This window comes from Myotis brandtii, unplaced genomic scaffold (assembly GCF_000412655.1).
Source record: "Myotis brandtii unplaced genomic scaffold, ASM41265v1 scaffold196, whole genome shotgun sequence".
Taxonomy (NCBI): domain Eukaryota; kingdom Metazoa; phylum Chordata; class Mammalia; order Chiroptera; family Vespertilionidae; genus Myotis; species Myotis brandtii.
The window spans coordinates 3,760,476-3,773,261 of record NW_005357311.1 but is presented as its reverse complement, the minus strand read 5'-3'; the positions used below and the strand labels follow the sequence as shown (position 1 = coordinate 3,773,261).

The window sequence follows — 12,786 nt, the reverse complement described above, 5'->3', positions numbered from 1 at the left end:
TATTTTAGAGCCTATATAGAGTTCTAGTTAGTGTCATCAACCAAGGATACAGCTCTTCACAATCAGTTTTGACATTTTACATGAAATATTTGAGAGAAGCAGCTCACTAGATGCACCTTCCATTTATTTGCTGGGTTTTTAAAAAAAAATATTTTATTGATTTTTTACAGAGAAGAAGGGAGAGGGATAGAGAGTTAGAAACATCGATGAGAGAGAAACATCGATCAGCTGCCTCCTGCACACCCCCCACTGGGGATGTGCCCGCAGCCAAGGTACATGCCCTTGACCGGAATCAAACCTGGGACCCTTCAGTCCACAGGCCGATGCTCTATCCCAGGGGTCCTCAAACTACGGCCCGCGGGCCACATGCAAATACAAATATTGTATTTGTTCCCGTTTTGTTTTTTTACTTCAAAATAAGATATGTGCAGTGTGCATAGGAATTTGTTCATAGTTTTTTTTTTAAACTATAGTCCGGCCCTCCAACGGTCTGAGGGACAGTGAACTGGCCCCCTGTTTAAAAAGTTTGAGGACCCCTGCTCTATCCATTGAGCCAAACCGGTTAGGGCATGATGGGTTTTTATTAAATAAAATTTGTTAAAGAAGAGATTAGGAATGCCTAAAGCCAGAAAGTTACTGGTAGCATCCCAGGCCCACAGCTAAATCATCTTCTTTGCATTGCTGTGAATAATTGATGAGGGAGGCAGACACAGGGTTTCATGAGGGAAAACCACTAACGGAAGTATGTTTTTCAGAATTCTGATTTTTTTTTTTTGTCTGGAGTCTCATCCCTTTTCCCTTGAACTGAGGCAATGCTCTTGTTCTTAACGTTTAAATTGTTTATGATTAGAAAATTCCTCAGGGCAGGTTTTCAATGAAAATTAATAAGTATGAATCATTTAAATTATGGAAATAATTGTTCCTCCTTATTGTCTTTATTTTTAGTTTAGATGAATTCCTAGGTGGTCGTGCCAATATAGCCTACCATTGCTATTTCCCAACTGTTCCAGCAGTACTTAATTCTACTTGGTCATTAAAAATATATAGTCCAGCCAAAACCAGTTTGGCTCAGTGGATAGAGCGTCGGCCTGCGGACTGAGAGGTCCCAGGTTCGATTCCGGTCTCTCTATCTCTCTCCCTTCCTCTCTGTAAAAAATCAATAAAATATATTTTAAAAAATATACATATATTCCATATAAATAACAGAAATAATTTTCTTAAGCCCAGTAGTTCTCTGTTCCGCATCAAAACCATAGCTAGTTAGTAACATTGTCATATAAAATTTTATCCTCTCAAGGACAGTTTTTCCGAGTTGTCAGAAATCTTTGAAAGAAACGTCCTCCCATTAAATTAAGAGACTAAAAATGTCTAAAGCCAGGAAATTATTGATAACATTCTAGGCCCACAGCTAAATTGTTTTCCTTGCCCCGCAATGAATAATTGATTTTGCTTAAGAATTTTCTTTCCTGCTGTGGAAAGATCTTTTTGCTATTTCCTCAGTGTGAAAATAACCCCTGGCCTATACACCATGACACTTTCCCACTTGGTGGTAACTTTAACATTTAAAACCCGTAGGCTTTTTTCACTAATTGGATGAATATTTTCTTTCAGATTCTTTAGCGTAAAAAACATCCTAAGGAATATTTGCATTGCTTGGTGCAGGGGCCATAAAAGAGCTCAAGGTATGAGCGAGTGCTGGTTTTCAGTGGCTGCCTTAAGACAGCGGATGCAAAAGGACCCTATGGAATTGTCTTTCATGGTTTTTGTTTTGTTTACTCCCCTGTCTTGGGGGAGGTGAAGATGACCTTTTTACTGCACAGGATAGACCTAGATCGATGTCTGCATGTTGTGCTTTTTTTTAATTGATGGAAGAGGTTCAAATTCTCTGAAACCAGTGACCTGTATCTTTGCCCAGAAAAGGTGATTTCCCCACGTGTCAGCCATAGTGAAGCTGTTCATTCTGTACTCTATGGAGAGCAGCCGATGTTTCTAGAATATAGATAATTCCAGGATAGCTATGCCAGTCTTGACTCAGTGGGCCTATGCCTGAGATTTGTTTACATTGCTGGTCGAGATCTTTCAATGTTTCAGAAATTCTGTCACTTACAGGGACATTAGAACCCCCCTTTAGAAAGGAAAATATTCTGTATCCTATCAATCCCAAAAGTCTCTACCATTAAAGAGAATGTGCTTCACCACAGCCCTGCTGATGGTTGAGTGAAGGGCTGGGGAAGTGGGCGGTAAAAGCAGGAAGGCAGTCTGGCCCAGGGGGAGGGGGAGGGGGAGGGGGAGCTAGGTTTATCTCCATATTCTGCAGGAGTGTTGAGGTCTGGTCTTTGAACGAATGTGTATAATATGCTGGAGGCCATATGCAGTCATCTGTAAATGCTTTGAAAATAGTTTTCTGAGACATATCAATAGCTATTTGTATAAAGTAACTCCTTTATTAAAGAAATTCTCTATATAAGGCATTAAGCAATTATTTTACCATCAGTTGTTAATAGTTTTTAGTATGCAATTCTAGAATGGAACTTTATTAGGAGGACAAATCACAGATGTATTAGTGCTATTTTTCTGCCACAGCAATTACCTTCTAATCTTGTGGAATTCACAGGAAAACACCCTAACTTCTGGAGCTGCTTTCTCTAGTCTTTAGTCTGACTCCTTGTCTTATTCCCCCTGTAATTCCCCAACAACTAAAAGTTATAACCATGGTAACAAAACACTCATCCCAGACATATATCAATGGTTAGCATTCTCTTGCTAACAAATGTAAGGCAGGAAAGAAAAGGTTTAGACAATTTCCATCATTTCCGTTTAAACTGAAATTGGCTTGTAAGTGAATATACGTGCTTAATTTCCCTCCAGAGTTCAAGTTGTATCCAGAACAGGCAATATGTGCTGGACAGAGATCTAAAATATAAGTCATAAGAAAGAAGGCGACTAAGTCTGATGAATGTTTTCTTCATCTTAAAGAAGAATATTCCCACTCCGCCGCATCTCACATTATCCTTATAAAGAGGTGATGATCAGTGATGCAGTTCTATGGAAGCAGGTGGTCCAAAAATGTCTAGTGTTCTGGAGACCTGGGCCACAATCCCGGGGACTAGGCATGTCGACTTTGGGCCTGCTCATTTCTGTTTCCTTATTTGTAAAACAGGAATCATATTTTTTAAAGAGGATTCTTAATAAGGTGAATTCAGCTAACATATGTGAAAATGCGTAGCATTGTACTTGGCACATGTTAGGTAATCCGTGACTATTAATAGAATCGGATCCTTTCTATGATTGGCCTCAATGAGAAGGTGATTAGTGGAGGGAAAAATCAACACACAAGCCAGAACAGAGGAATGCTTTGCCCTTCAGAATATTCACTCTGGAAAGTACTATGTGTATTCAGGAGACACTTGCCTTGAGGTAGAGATATATATGTAATCTATATCTAATTATCAATGTCATCTGTCTACCAACCTGCCTACTTGTGTTAAACTTCATGGCAGCAAATAATCTGCATGGGTAGATTTGGTTCTTGAAAATGTCATTTGGCACTGGGGAAAGGACTACTCCCACCAAGTAATGTTATTTATTTTATTTTATTTATTTACTTATTTAGTAAAAAATAAAAGGTTTCTATTCAAAACTAAAATGTTATCATAAAGCAATGAGACCATTGTCTTATGGAACTCCTATATCTGAGTGTCATCCAAGAAAAAAGGGTTCCAAGAATAGAGAAATGGCTGCTGCAGTGAAGTAATAAGCATATCACTTTCCGGTCGGGATGCGTTGAAAGGAGGTGAGACACATTAAAGATAAAAGGTTGTGTTCTGTGTATTTACTATATTACATTCTATACACCATGTTTCAGTCCTATGAACAATTAATCCTTGAAGGAACTTTTGTGAAGCCAGTTTTATAGCATCAGCCTTACAGCATCAGCGTAAGTACAAAAAATGATTTCATCCTTGCAAACTTTGATACATTGAAGCATCTTAATTCTATCAAGCACTTATTTTTACTAATTTATTCTAAGGAAATGATGCACTGTCTTAATCCAAAACAGCTGCAAAACCACATTATTGCCATTTTGATGTTTTTAAGTGCACAATTATAGACTTCCTCAGTCTTTCAGTAACATGTCAAAACAAATGCATGAGGAAGTGAACCTGATCTTTTGACTCAGAAATCTGGAATCTAAGTTGGTAATAATAAGAGTACATATCTTTTTTTCCTAGCTTTCTCACTCCTGGTCATGTAGCTTTGAGTGAGTTTCTTAATTTCTGTTTAACTTCCCGATTTGTAGAAGATGAGAATAATACTAGTTGTTGCCTCAAAGTTGTTTAAAAAACAAAATGACAAAAACAAAAACAGACTCATAGAAACAGAGATGAAAGGAATGGTTGCAGAGGTGAGGGGGTTGGGGGGTGGGGGGATGGGTGAAATGGTGAAGAAGAGTATAGTCAATAATGTGATAAGTTTGCATAGTGACAGATGATTATTAGAATTAGTGGGGTGACCACATTGTAAGGTATAAATATGTCAAATGACTATATTGTACATCTGAAGTTAATATAACTAATATAATACTATATATCAACTATTTTTAAATTTAAAAACCAAAATGAGTTTACACATGTCAAATGCTCTGGAACTTGGCACATGAGAAGAGCTAAAAAATATTAGGTGGTGTTATGGTTTTAGGTAGATAGATACAGATATAGAAATGCTTCGTTTAATGTTTACTTTTCTATGTCCCTGGTGCATCAGTATTTGGATATTTCCTATGCTTTGAGACAAGAGGAATGTTCATGCTAAAACATACCTCTGAGAATGTGAGAAAATGTGCACACAGAAATATATAAGGGCAAAATACTCCAGGGTAGCAAACAGTGGTGGTGTTTGCTGCTCTATTTATAGCTCTTGTAGCTGTCAGTTGCCTAGGAGATCATTGGCAAGATCCCAGCAGTAACTAGCAGCATTTTATCCTATAAAGAAAGAGGTGCAACTGATCTAATGACCATCTTTAGGCACTTTCTGGGGAATCACCCTTAAGATCTTAAGAGATTTCTATTTCTGTCACCTGTTTTATTGTATGCCCTTCAATATACTGTGAAGGAATTATTTATCAACTCATAAAGAAAATACTGACCTCACTTCTGCATCCAATTAACTTGTACCTGTTAAAGAATTCATAGTTTATCCATGGCAAAAAGGAACTTTTGTTCTTAAACAGTGTTGTGAAAGGCCACAGGGTTATATATGTCCGTTTTCCATGATCACATAATCTGCTTTAAGCCAAAGCTAATTAGTAGAGATGTGAGATGATTGTGCCCTCATGAACAGAGTGTGTTAAATCTTTGCTCTTCCTTTTGCAGGTAAGTGAACTTGACATTGGGCGGAGTTCATTATGCTTCCTGGGTGGCTCTTACTCGCTACTCGCGTTACTATTTTATGGACTAAAACTCAAGAAGGCAGTTAGAAAAATATTGATATGCGGTACTGTGGATACTGCTGGAGTGTGTGTTCTAAGTGATGGTAAGTGTGTTCATTTTTTCCGTACCTCATGATATCAAGCTGGGTGGCCCCACTTCTGCTCTCCTCCTCCCAGAAAAATGGCTCTGTTGGTTTAATAAGCATCTCTAGTTGGCACAGCTAAATGAATGAAAAATGAGATTCGCTTTGCAGTCCTGTGGGATGTGCTTTTTGGAGGACAATTTTTACGAAAAACCTGAAATCATTTGGCATTGTTGGTGTTCTAAGTCAGTGCTTTATATTTCACATCTGGCCAGTTTGGTATGAAATTTAGAATGTTGTGGTACGATAGTGATGATCATGAAGTGGTCCTTGTAGCTCAGAGAACAGAACTCTAGGCTGAAAGAGAAGAGTCTAAAGTCCCACCCTGAGTAAAACATTCTAAATTAATAGTTGCCTAAGGACTAGAATATTATTAGATCTTTTTAGAACTCACAGTTCTAAATCAAAGAAGTGTAATTGGAGTTTCCTTTTTAAATATTTGAAGACTGTACTAGTATTTACTATGTAGATGTTCAAATATTAGATCTATATTTAGAAGGAAATCTAAAAGCATTTGAAGCTAAATAGGAATGTGAATCCCTATTGAATTCACTATTGAAGACATAAATGCAATTAAAGACTTTTTAAAGTATTCAGGAGCTTTTGAATATTTTAGGATTGTTATAGCTAAATCCTTTAAATATTTCCATTGTTACTTCTCTAGAAGTTAAAAGTGACAGTTTTGCTTTTTTTTTTTAATTTAGGGTTCTGTTTACTAGTTGGCTATTTATGTTAAGAATTATTTTTCTCTTATTAAAAATTAGACTAGAAATATAAATTGTTGGGGTTTTTTGGTTGTTTTTGCTTGTTTTCATTTATTTTTATTGAAAAAAACATATTTCATCTGGGATAAATGAGTAGAAATATTGTTATTATCTTTGGAAGTTTTATTGGAGAGGCTCAATGTTAAGAAAATTCCAAATGCTGACCTACTTTAATTTCATTTTTCCTAAGAGGTTATTTTTTGATATTGTGTATTTGAGAATGAGTCTTTTAACTATTGTTATATTGTTGTGACACATTAATCTTTGAGGAGGATTATTGTAACAGAAAGCAAATTCCCTCTCAAAGCACCAAGTTTCATACATCTAGTTTCTAAGGCTGAGTGGCTGTGTGACTAAATCCCATTTTCTGATGGTGGTTGTTTCTCGATGAAGTGTTATCTTTCACGTTCACAAAGAGGGGAGCTATGATTTATAAATAGAATGTTATTTACTAATTTATTTGCAATATAACTATTTTTACTGCTAATGGGAAACATCCTTTTTAAAAAAAGACATAATAATAGAACTTCTTCAAAATGAGGCCCTTCAGAGAATTGGGCATGAAGCTCAGGCCTATAAAACCTTCATATTACCTTCTTCTGGACTCAAGTCTTATATGTTGTAAGTTTTATGACTAGTTTATTCATCAGAAATAAAAATCCCTCAATCAGCATTATGCTTTGAGCCAATAAACATCATATCAGACTCTGGTATCTCGGATTGCACTGGGACATTCAAGTGTGAAGAGTTTTCAGTTCTGAAGAAAAGCAAAGTCGTGTCTGCATCACCAAGCTGCTGAAATCCAGAGCTTTTGATCTTGGGGAAATCAGAGGTTCCTTCAAACACTCTGAGACGCTTGATGGTAACTGAGAGTACTCGGTAAATTGTGTTTATGTTTGGAGTACATGGTTCACACCATATCAGCTTGTTAGGTCTCAGGTGCCACAGCAATAGCTTCCTCTTTAACAGAAGTTCAGTAATAGCCAGTTGTTCAGGCCCAGTGCGCTCTCTCGAGCCACTTTGGAATTTCCTGGAGTGGTTTTGTTTGTCGTGTGTGTCATTTTGCACAGTCCTTTACGTGGTGCTGATGGTGACAGTGCCTTCCTTTATTATTACCATAATGCCACTGTATGGAAAAGGAATAAATATATTTTTTTGCACGTTTTCCTATGCTAGTGAGCATTCTCATCAGTTTTATTGTTTCACATTTAAAAACAAGAAATAATCACCTAGTTCCGTGGTGGGCAAACTGCGGCTCGCGAGTCACATGCGGCTCTTTGGCCTCTTGAGTGTGGCTCTTCCTAAGCCTTAGGAGTACCCTAATTAAGTTAATAACAGTTTAAGTTTAAAAAATTTGGCTCTCAAAAGAAATTTCAATCGTTGTACTGTTGATATTTGGCTCTGCTGACTAATGAGTTTGCCGACCACTGACCTAGTTCCTTTTCTGCTCTGCTGTGCTCTTCTGAGGAAATGGGTCTGGGGTTGACTATGAATATGAGAAGCTACTTAATTGGATGAGGAAACGTGTTCCAGGTGGCTGTAGAAGCAGGTTGTTTTTGAGGGTTGGCGGGATAAGTTTGAACTTAACCCACCCATATGGTGACATTCATCTTTTCACAGTGTGAACCAGAAGGTGGCTTGATCTCTTAAGGCTTATAATATATTTTTTTATTGTCATTGGAAAATACAATGTTGCATCTTTATGAAACCAAAAGAAAGATTATTTTCTAAGACTTCTAACTCACTTCAGAATTTGCTGGTATTGATGCTGGAAATCCGGGGATCCAAAAGATGCTGGAAGATTGTTAATCAGTGGTGGTGGGGAAAATAATTAGGATATTAATTTTTACCGCACCTTGGACCCTGCCTCTACCTGACCAATTTTCCATCATAAGCAACTGTACATATTGCATGTCAAATAGCTAACAGTCTGGTTGAGAATGTCAGTAAATACAAGGCTTAACTCATAATCCTGAAAAGAAAGAACTTTTAGTTCTAGTTTCCTAGTAATTTTCCAAGAATAGCTAATGCTTATTTTGAACAATAATTAGCCCTCCACATTCAAATGTTAAGGACAAACTAATGAAAAAACTGGTTGACAAAACAAAAAGATTAACATTCAACAAACTTTTAGTCAAATGACTTAATTGACTTGTTTTAGTCTGTAAGTAAAATATTATCTCTTTCAAAAACAATCTTAATCTCTCTTAATTTTTTAAGTTTATTTTTCAAAGATCATGAATTTTATAATTCATGTTCATCCAAAACCTATGTACAGTATTTTGTACATTTAGAATTCTAGATTCTCTTTTTTATTTTTGTTACATTTTTTACAAATGTATTGACTTGCCATTAGTTAATAACATTATATAGGTTTCAAGTGTATAATCCGATGTATATCATCTGAATTGCATTGTATATCTACCTTTCAGAGTCAATTCTTCTGTCACCATATATTTGACCCCCTTTATCCATTACTCCCTCCCCCACCCACCTTTTTCTGTGTTCTGTGTCTGAGTTTTTGTGTGTCTTGTTTGTTCATTTATTTACAACTTACAACACTATATCCCACATGAGTGAAATCATATGGTTCTTGATTTTTCCATCTGACTTATTTCCCTTAACCATGGTATTTTCAAGATTCATTCATGTTGTTACAAATGGCAGTATTTGATCTTTTCTTAGTGATGAGTAGTAGTCAATTATATATCGTACCACATCTTCTTTATCCAATCATCTATTGAAGGACATTTTGGTTTCTATGTCTTGGCCATGAATAATGTTGCAGTGTACACAAGTGTGTGTGTGTGTGTGTGTGTGTGTGTGTGTGTGTGTGTATCTTTATGAACAAATGTTTTCAAAATTTTGGGGTAGATATCCAAAAGGGGGGCTGCTGGGTCATATGGTAACTCTAAATTTTTTTGAGGAACCTTCATACTGTTTTCCATAATGGCTGTACCAGTTTACATTCCCACCAGCAGTGAATGAAAGTTCCTTTTTCCCCACAACCACTCCAATACTTGTTCATAATAGCCATTCTAACAGGTGTGAGGTGGTATATCTCATTGTTTTAATTTTCATTTTTCTTATAGCTAGTGAAGTTGAGCATCTTTTCATATATCTGTTGGCCATTTTTATGTCTTCTTGTAGATCTCTTTAAATAACTTTTTACAAATTTCATCATATAAAGAGATAGAATTATCTAATGAATCTTATCAACCCAGATTTAACAATTAGCAACCTTTTGGTGTAATTGCTATTCTTTTTTGGGGGGGTGGTTGGATGCTGACATATTTTAAACAAATCTTAGATACCATGTCATTTGCTCTCAAATATTTTAATGTGCATGCAAAAAAGGAACATTTTCTCATATAACCACAATATTATCACACCTAGAGACTCCCTAATTATCCCTTCATGCCCTATAATACCTAGTTTATATTCAAACTAGTCATATTTAAACTCATTTGTTTAAATCTGGTCCAAACAGGCTTTTAAAATTTAGAACAATTTAGACTCCTCCCTCTTTCTAAATATTATTTTAATTAACAATTAGCAACCTTTTGGTGTAATTGCTATTCTTTTTTGGGGGGGTGGTTGGATGCTGACATATTTTAAACAAATCTTAGATACCATGTCATTTGCTCTCAAATATTTTAATGTGCATGCAAAAAAGGGACATTTTCTCATATAACCACAATATTATCACATCTAGAGGCTCCCTAATTATCCCTTCATACCCTCTAATACCTAGTTTATATTCAAACTAGTCATATTTAAACTCATTTGTTTAAATCTGGTCCAAACAGGCTTTTAAAATTTAGAACAATTTAGACTCCTCCCTCTTTCTAAATATTATTTTAAACCATTGACTTGTTGACAACACCTGGTCAGGTGTCCTATAGAATAGCCTACATTCTGTATTTTTTAATTTCATCCTAGTGGTGTTCTTTAATTTGTCCCTCCATCCCTCCTACTTCCTGTAAAATAGAAGTCAGCTCTAAAGGATTAATTGTATTCAGTTTTAAGATTTTCAACAGGAGTATTTCATAGATGAGGCTTTAATAGATTCTCTCAGTATCCCAATCACATTTGTTTAATAACTATCTTCATTTCACTCTATTATTCAAATAGACTTCTTACTGCAATATTTAAAAGTATTTCTTTCCAGAAAAAAAATCTTTTTCTGTCCATTATTTTTTATTGTAATTAAATTCTATAGAGTGCAATAGATGTATGATAGATCAATTAATAGATGCATGAAATACCAGAAGCAAAATAGATCCTTGGAGATCTCTGCATTTCCCATATCTGTCTTAAGCTGTAAATGACCAACCAGACTGAACCTGCTGCCCCTACACAGTCTTATTATGAGCAGATATTTTCATGAATAGAAAGCTTTTAGTGACCCAGACCTGCCATTTGGCTCTTTGATGTCCATCAAGGTTTGGCTCCATCACTATATTAAAAGCTCATGTTTGTATGTTTGGGATAAGCATCTAATACATGTCATTTGGGAATAACATAGATTGCAGGAAAGCATGATGATAAATATTTGGTTTGCTTACATACCTTGCTACATCCATTTTCTTCCCCCTGTATTTTGAGACTCAATTCAACATCCCATCTGCATCCCATCTAATACACCTAATATATGTATTAGAATGGAATTCATGTATCACATTCCCCGGGAAGGATCACATACAAGACTCAACAGTCCTCCAAGCAAGATGATGATGATCCCAATGGTCACCATCCAAGGAATGTTCTGACCTTGGATGGACAACTCCTGTGGGGGTATTGCCTGGGCTATGGGAACTTGGGGAGCAGCTTGTGAAGGCCTAGTCCCCTTGTAGAAGTGGAGGGATTTCTGAGGAGAGAGTGAGACGCATGGGATTGACTGTTATTTCCGATAAACTGAATTGTACTGATGATGTCTATATCAGGCTCCATGGCACATGGAAGGTACAGTGGGTTAGGGTAAAGAGATGCTAATATTCTGTCTTGTATTTCAGGCAGTGTAAGTTGGTGAGCCAGAGAAAAAGCTCCAGATGCAATATGACATAAATCCTCATAACGACTCTATAAGGCCAACGACTTTTATGGCAGGAAATATATTTATAATTTGCACTCTCTGTAATAAATGATGCTTATTTCATTTTAAAAATTGCTCTTTGTATGCCAAAGTCCTTTAATGGTAAAACTAAATTTTAAAAGTTTAAAGTCCAGCATATCAACAGAAGCAAATCAACCTGCTTGATGATTATTTATATTCATACTTAAATATGAATATAAATTTTCAAATATACATATATCAGGCTACATATTTAAGTATGCCTATGTAATTGCTTTTTCTCTTTTCTAACAAATTCATATGATGAACCATTAAAGTTGTAGTTGTTAACAGTTAACCAGAGAGTTTTCAAATATTTTGCCAAGTGTTTTATGTAGATATTTAACCTGTATAACAATTATGTAGTTTGTGCCATTATTACCCCATTTTACAGATGTAAAAACTAAGCCCAAGGCCTTACTCCTAGAAGTGGAATATCCAGGGTATGGCTCCGATCCCTATGGCTCGGAGCCGTGTGTTATCTATATGCACTCTCTAATTTTGGAGCCTATAATTAGTCAAGGGGCCTCTTGTTGGTTTCTGTTTGCTAATGTGCTGTGTTATCATGCATGAACAGTAGTGTCTGCATCTTGTGTTCTGAGAGTTTCAGCTAGGGCTGTGACATCCTGAACCGTCACTGCAGCTCTGGTACCTTGGTTACTGTCAGCTCATCCTTGAGGCTTCAGACAGCTTTGTCACTTTAGGTAAGACTTTTCTCGCTAGTAGAAACTTCTAGATAAAGCATTTTCCGATAGTCTGTCATCATTGAGGAGGACATTTGAAACGTGTTCTCTTTCAAGGACTGCTTTCACTTCTAAGTGCTTCTGCTTATATGAAGAAATATATTCTCTTCTGGTAGCACCGTGGTTTGCAATATGAAAAAAAAAGTACTCTGCTAGAGAAAGTGAGTTCCCTGTTATGTAGTTTGCATGCTACTGGGATGCAAACAAGAATGGGTGTTCAGCCCTACTATCTAACTCTGTCCTCCCCACAACTCCTGTCTGCTCTCAGCCCCTTGTCCTTCCACCCCCTTCCTCCTTGGCTTGTTAAAATGATTAGAAATGCATGATTTGGGCTTGCAGAGAACTCCTCCTGGTAAAATACCTATGAATATAAAAGTCTCTCTTCTTACCATTTAAAAGTTTTATTTAACTTTTTATTTTTCAGTTAGAGTTGACATTCACTATTATATTAGTTTCAAGTATACAGCATAGTGGTTAGACATTTATATAACTTATGAAGCGATCCCTCCCCACCTGGCACTGTACATGGTTATTATATTATTGGAAGTCTTTGTTTTTTGGTGGTGTCCCTTTTTTCTACTTTTTAATGACACAA

General features: G+C 36.3%; 1 protein-coding gene across 4 annotated transcripts in view; it reads left to right on the top strand.

Annotated features, from left to right (window-relative positions):
* ANK3 (ankyrin 3, node of Ranvier (ankyrin G)) overlaps positions 1–12,786 on the top strand; it is a 465,310-nt gene that overhangs the window by 48,897 nt on the left and 403,627 nt on the right. Inside the window, exon 1 of one of the 4 annotated variants that reach the window (XM_014538723.1) lies at positions 5,514–5,532. The exons of the other annotated variants lie outside the window; for them this stretch is intronic. Coding sequence (XP_014394209.1) covers positions 5,530–5,532 — 3 coding nt within the window. The 5' untranslated portion in view covers positions 5,514–5,529. Of the gene's footprint in view, positions 1–5,513; positions 5,533–12,786 lie in introns of those variants that run through there. 4 annotated transcript variants of the gene reach the window in all.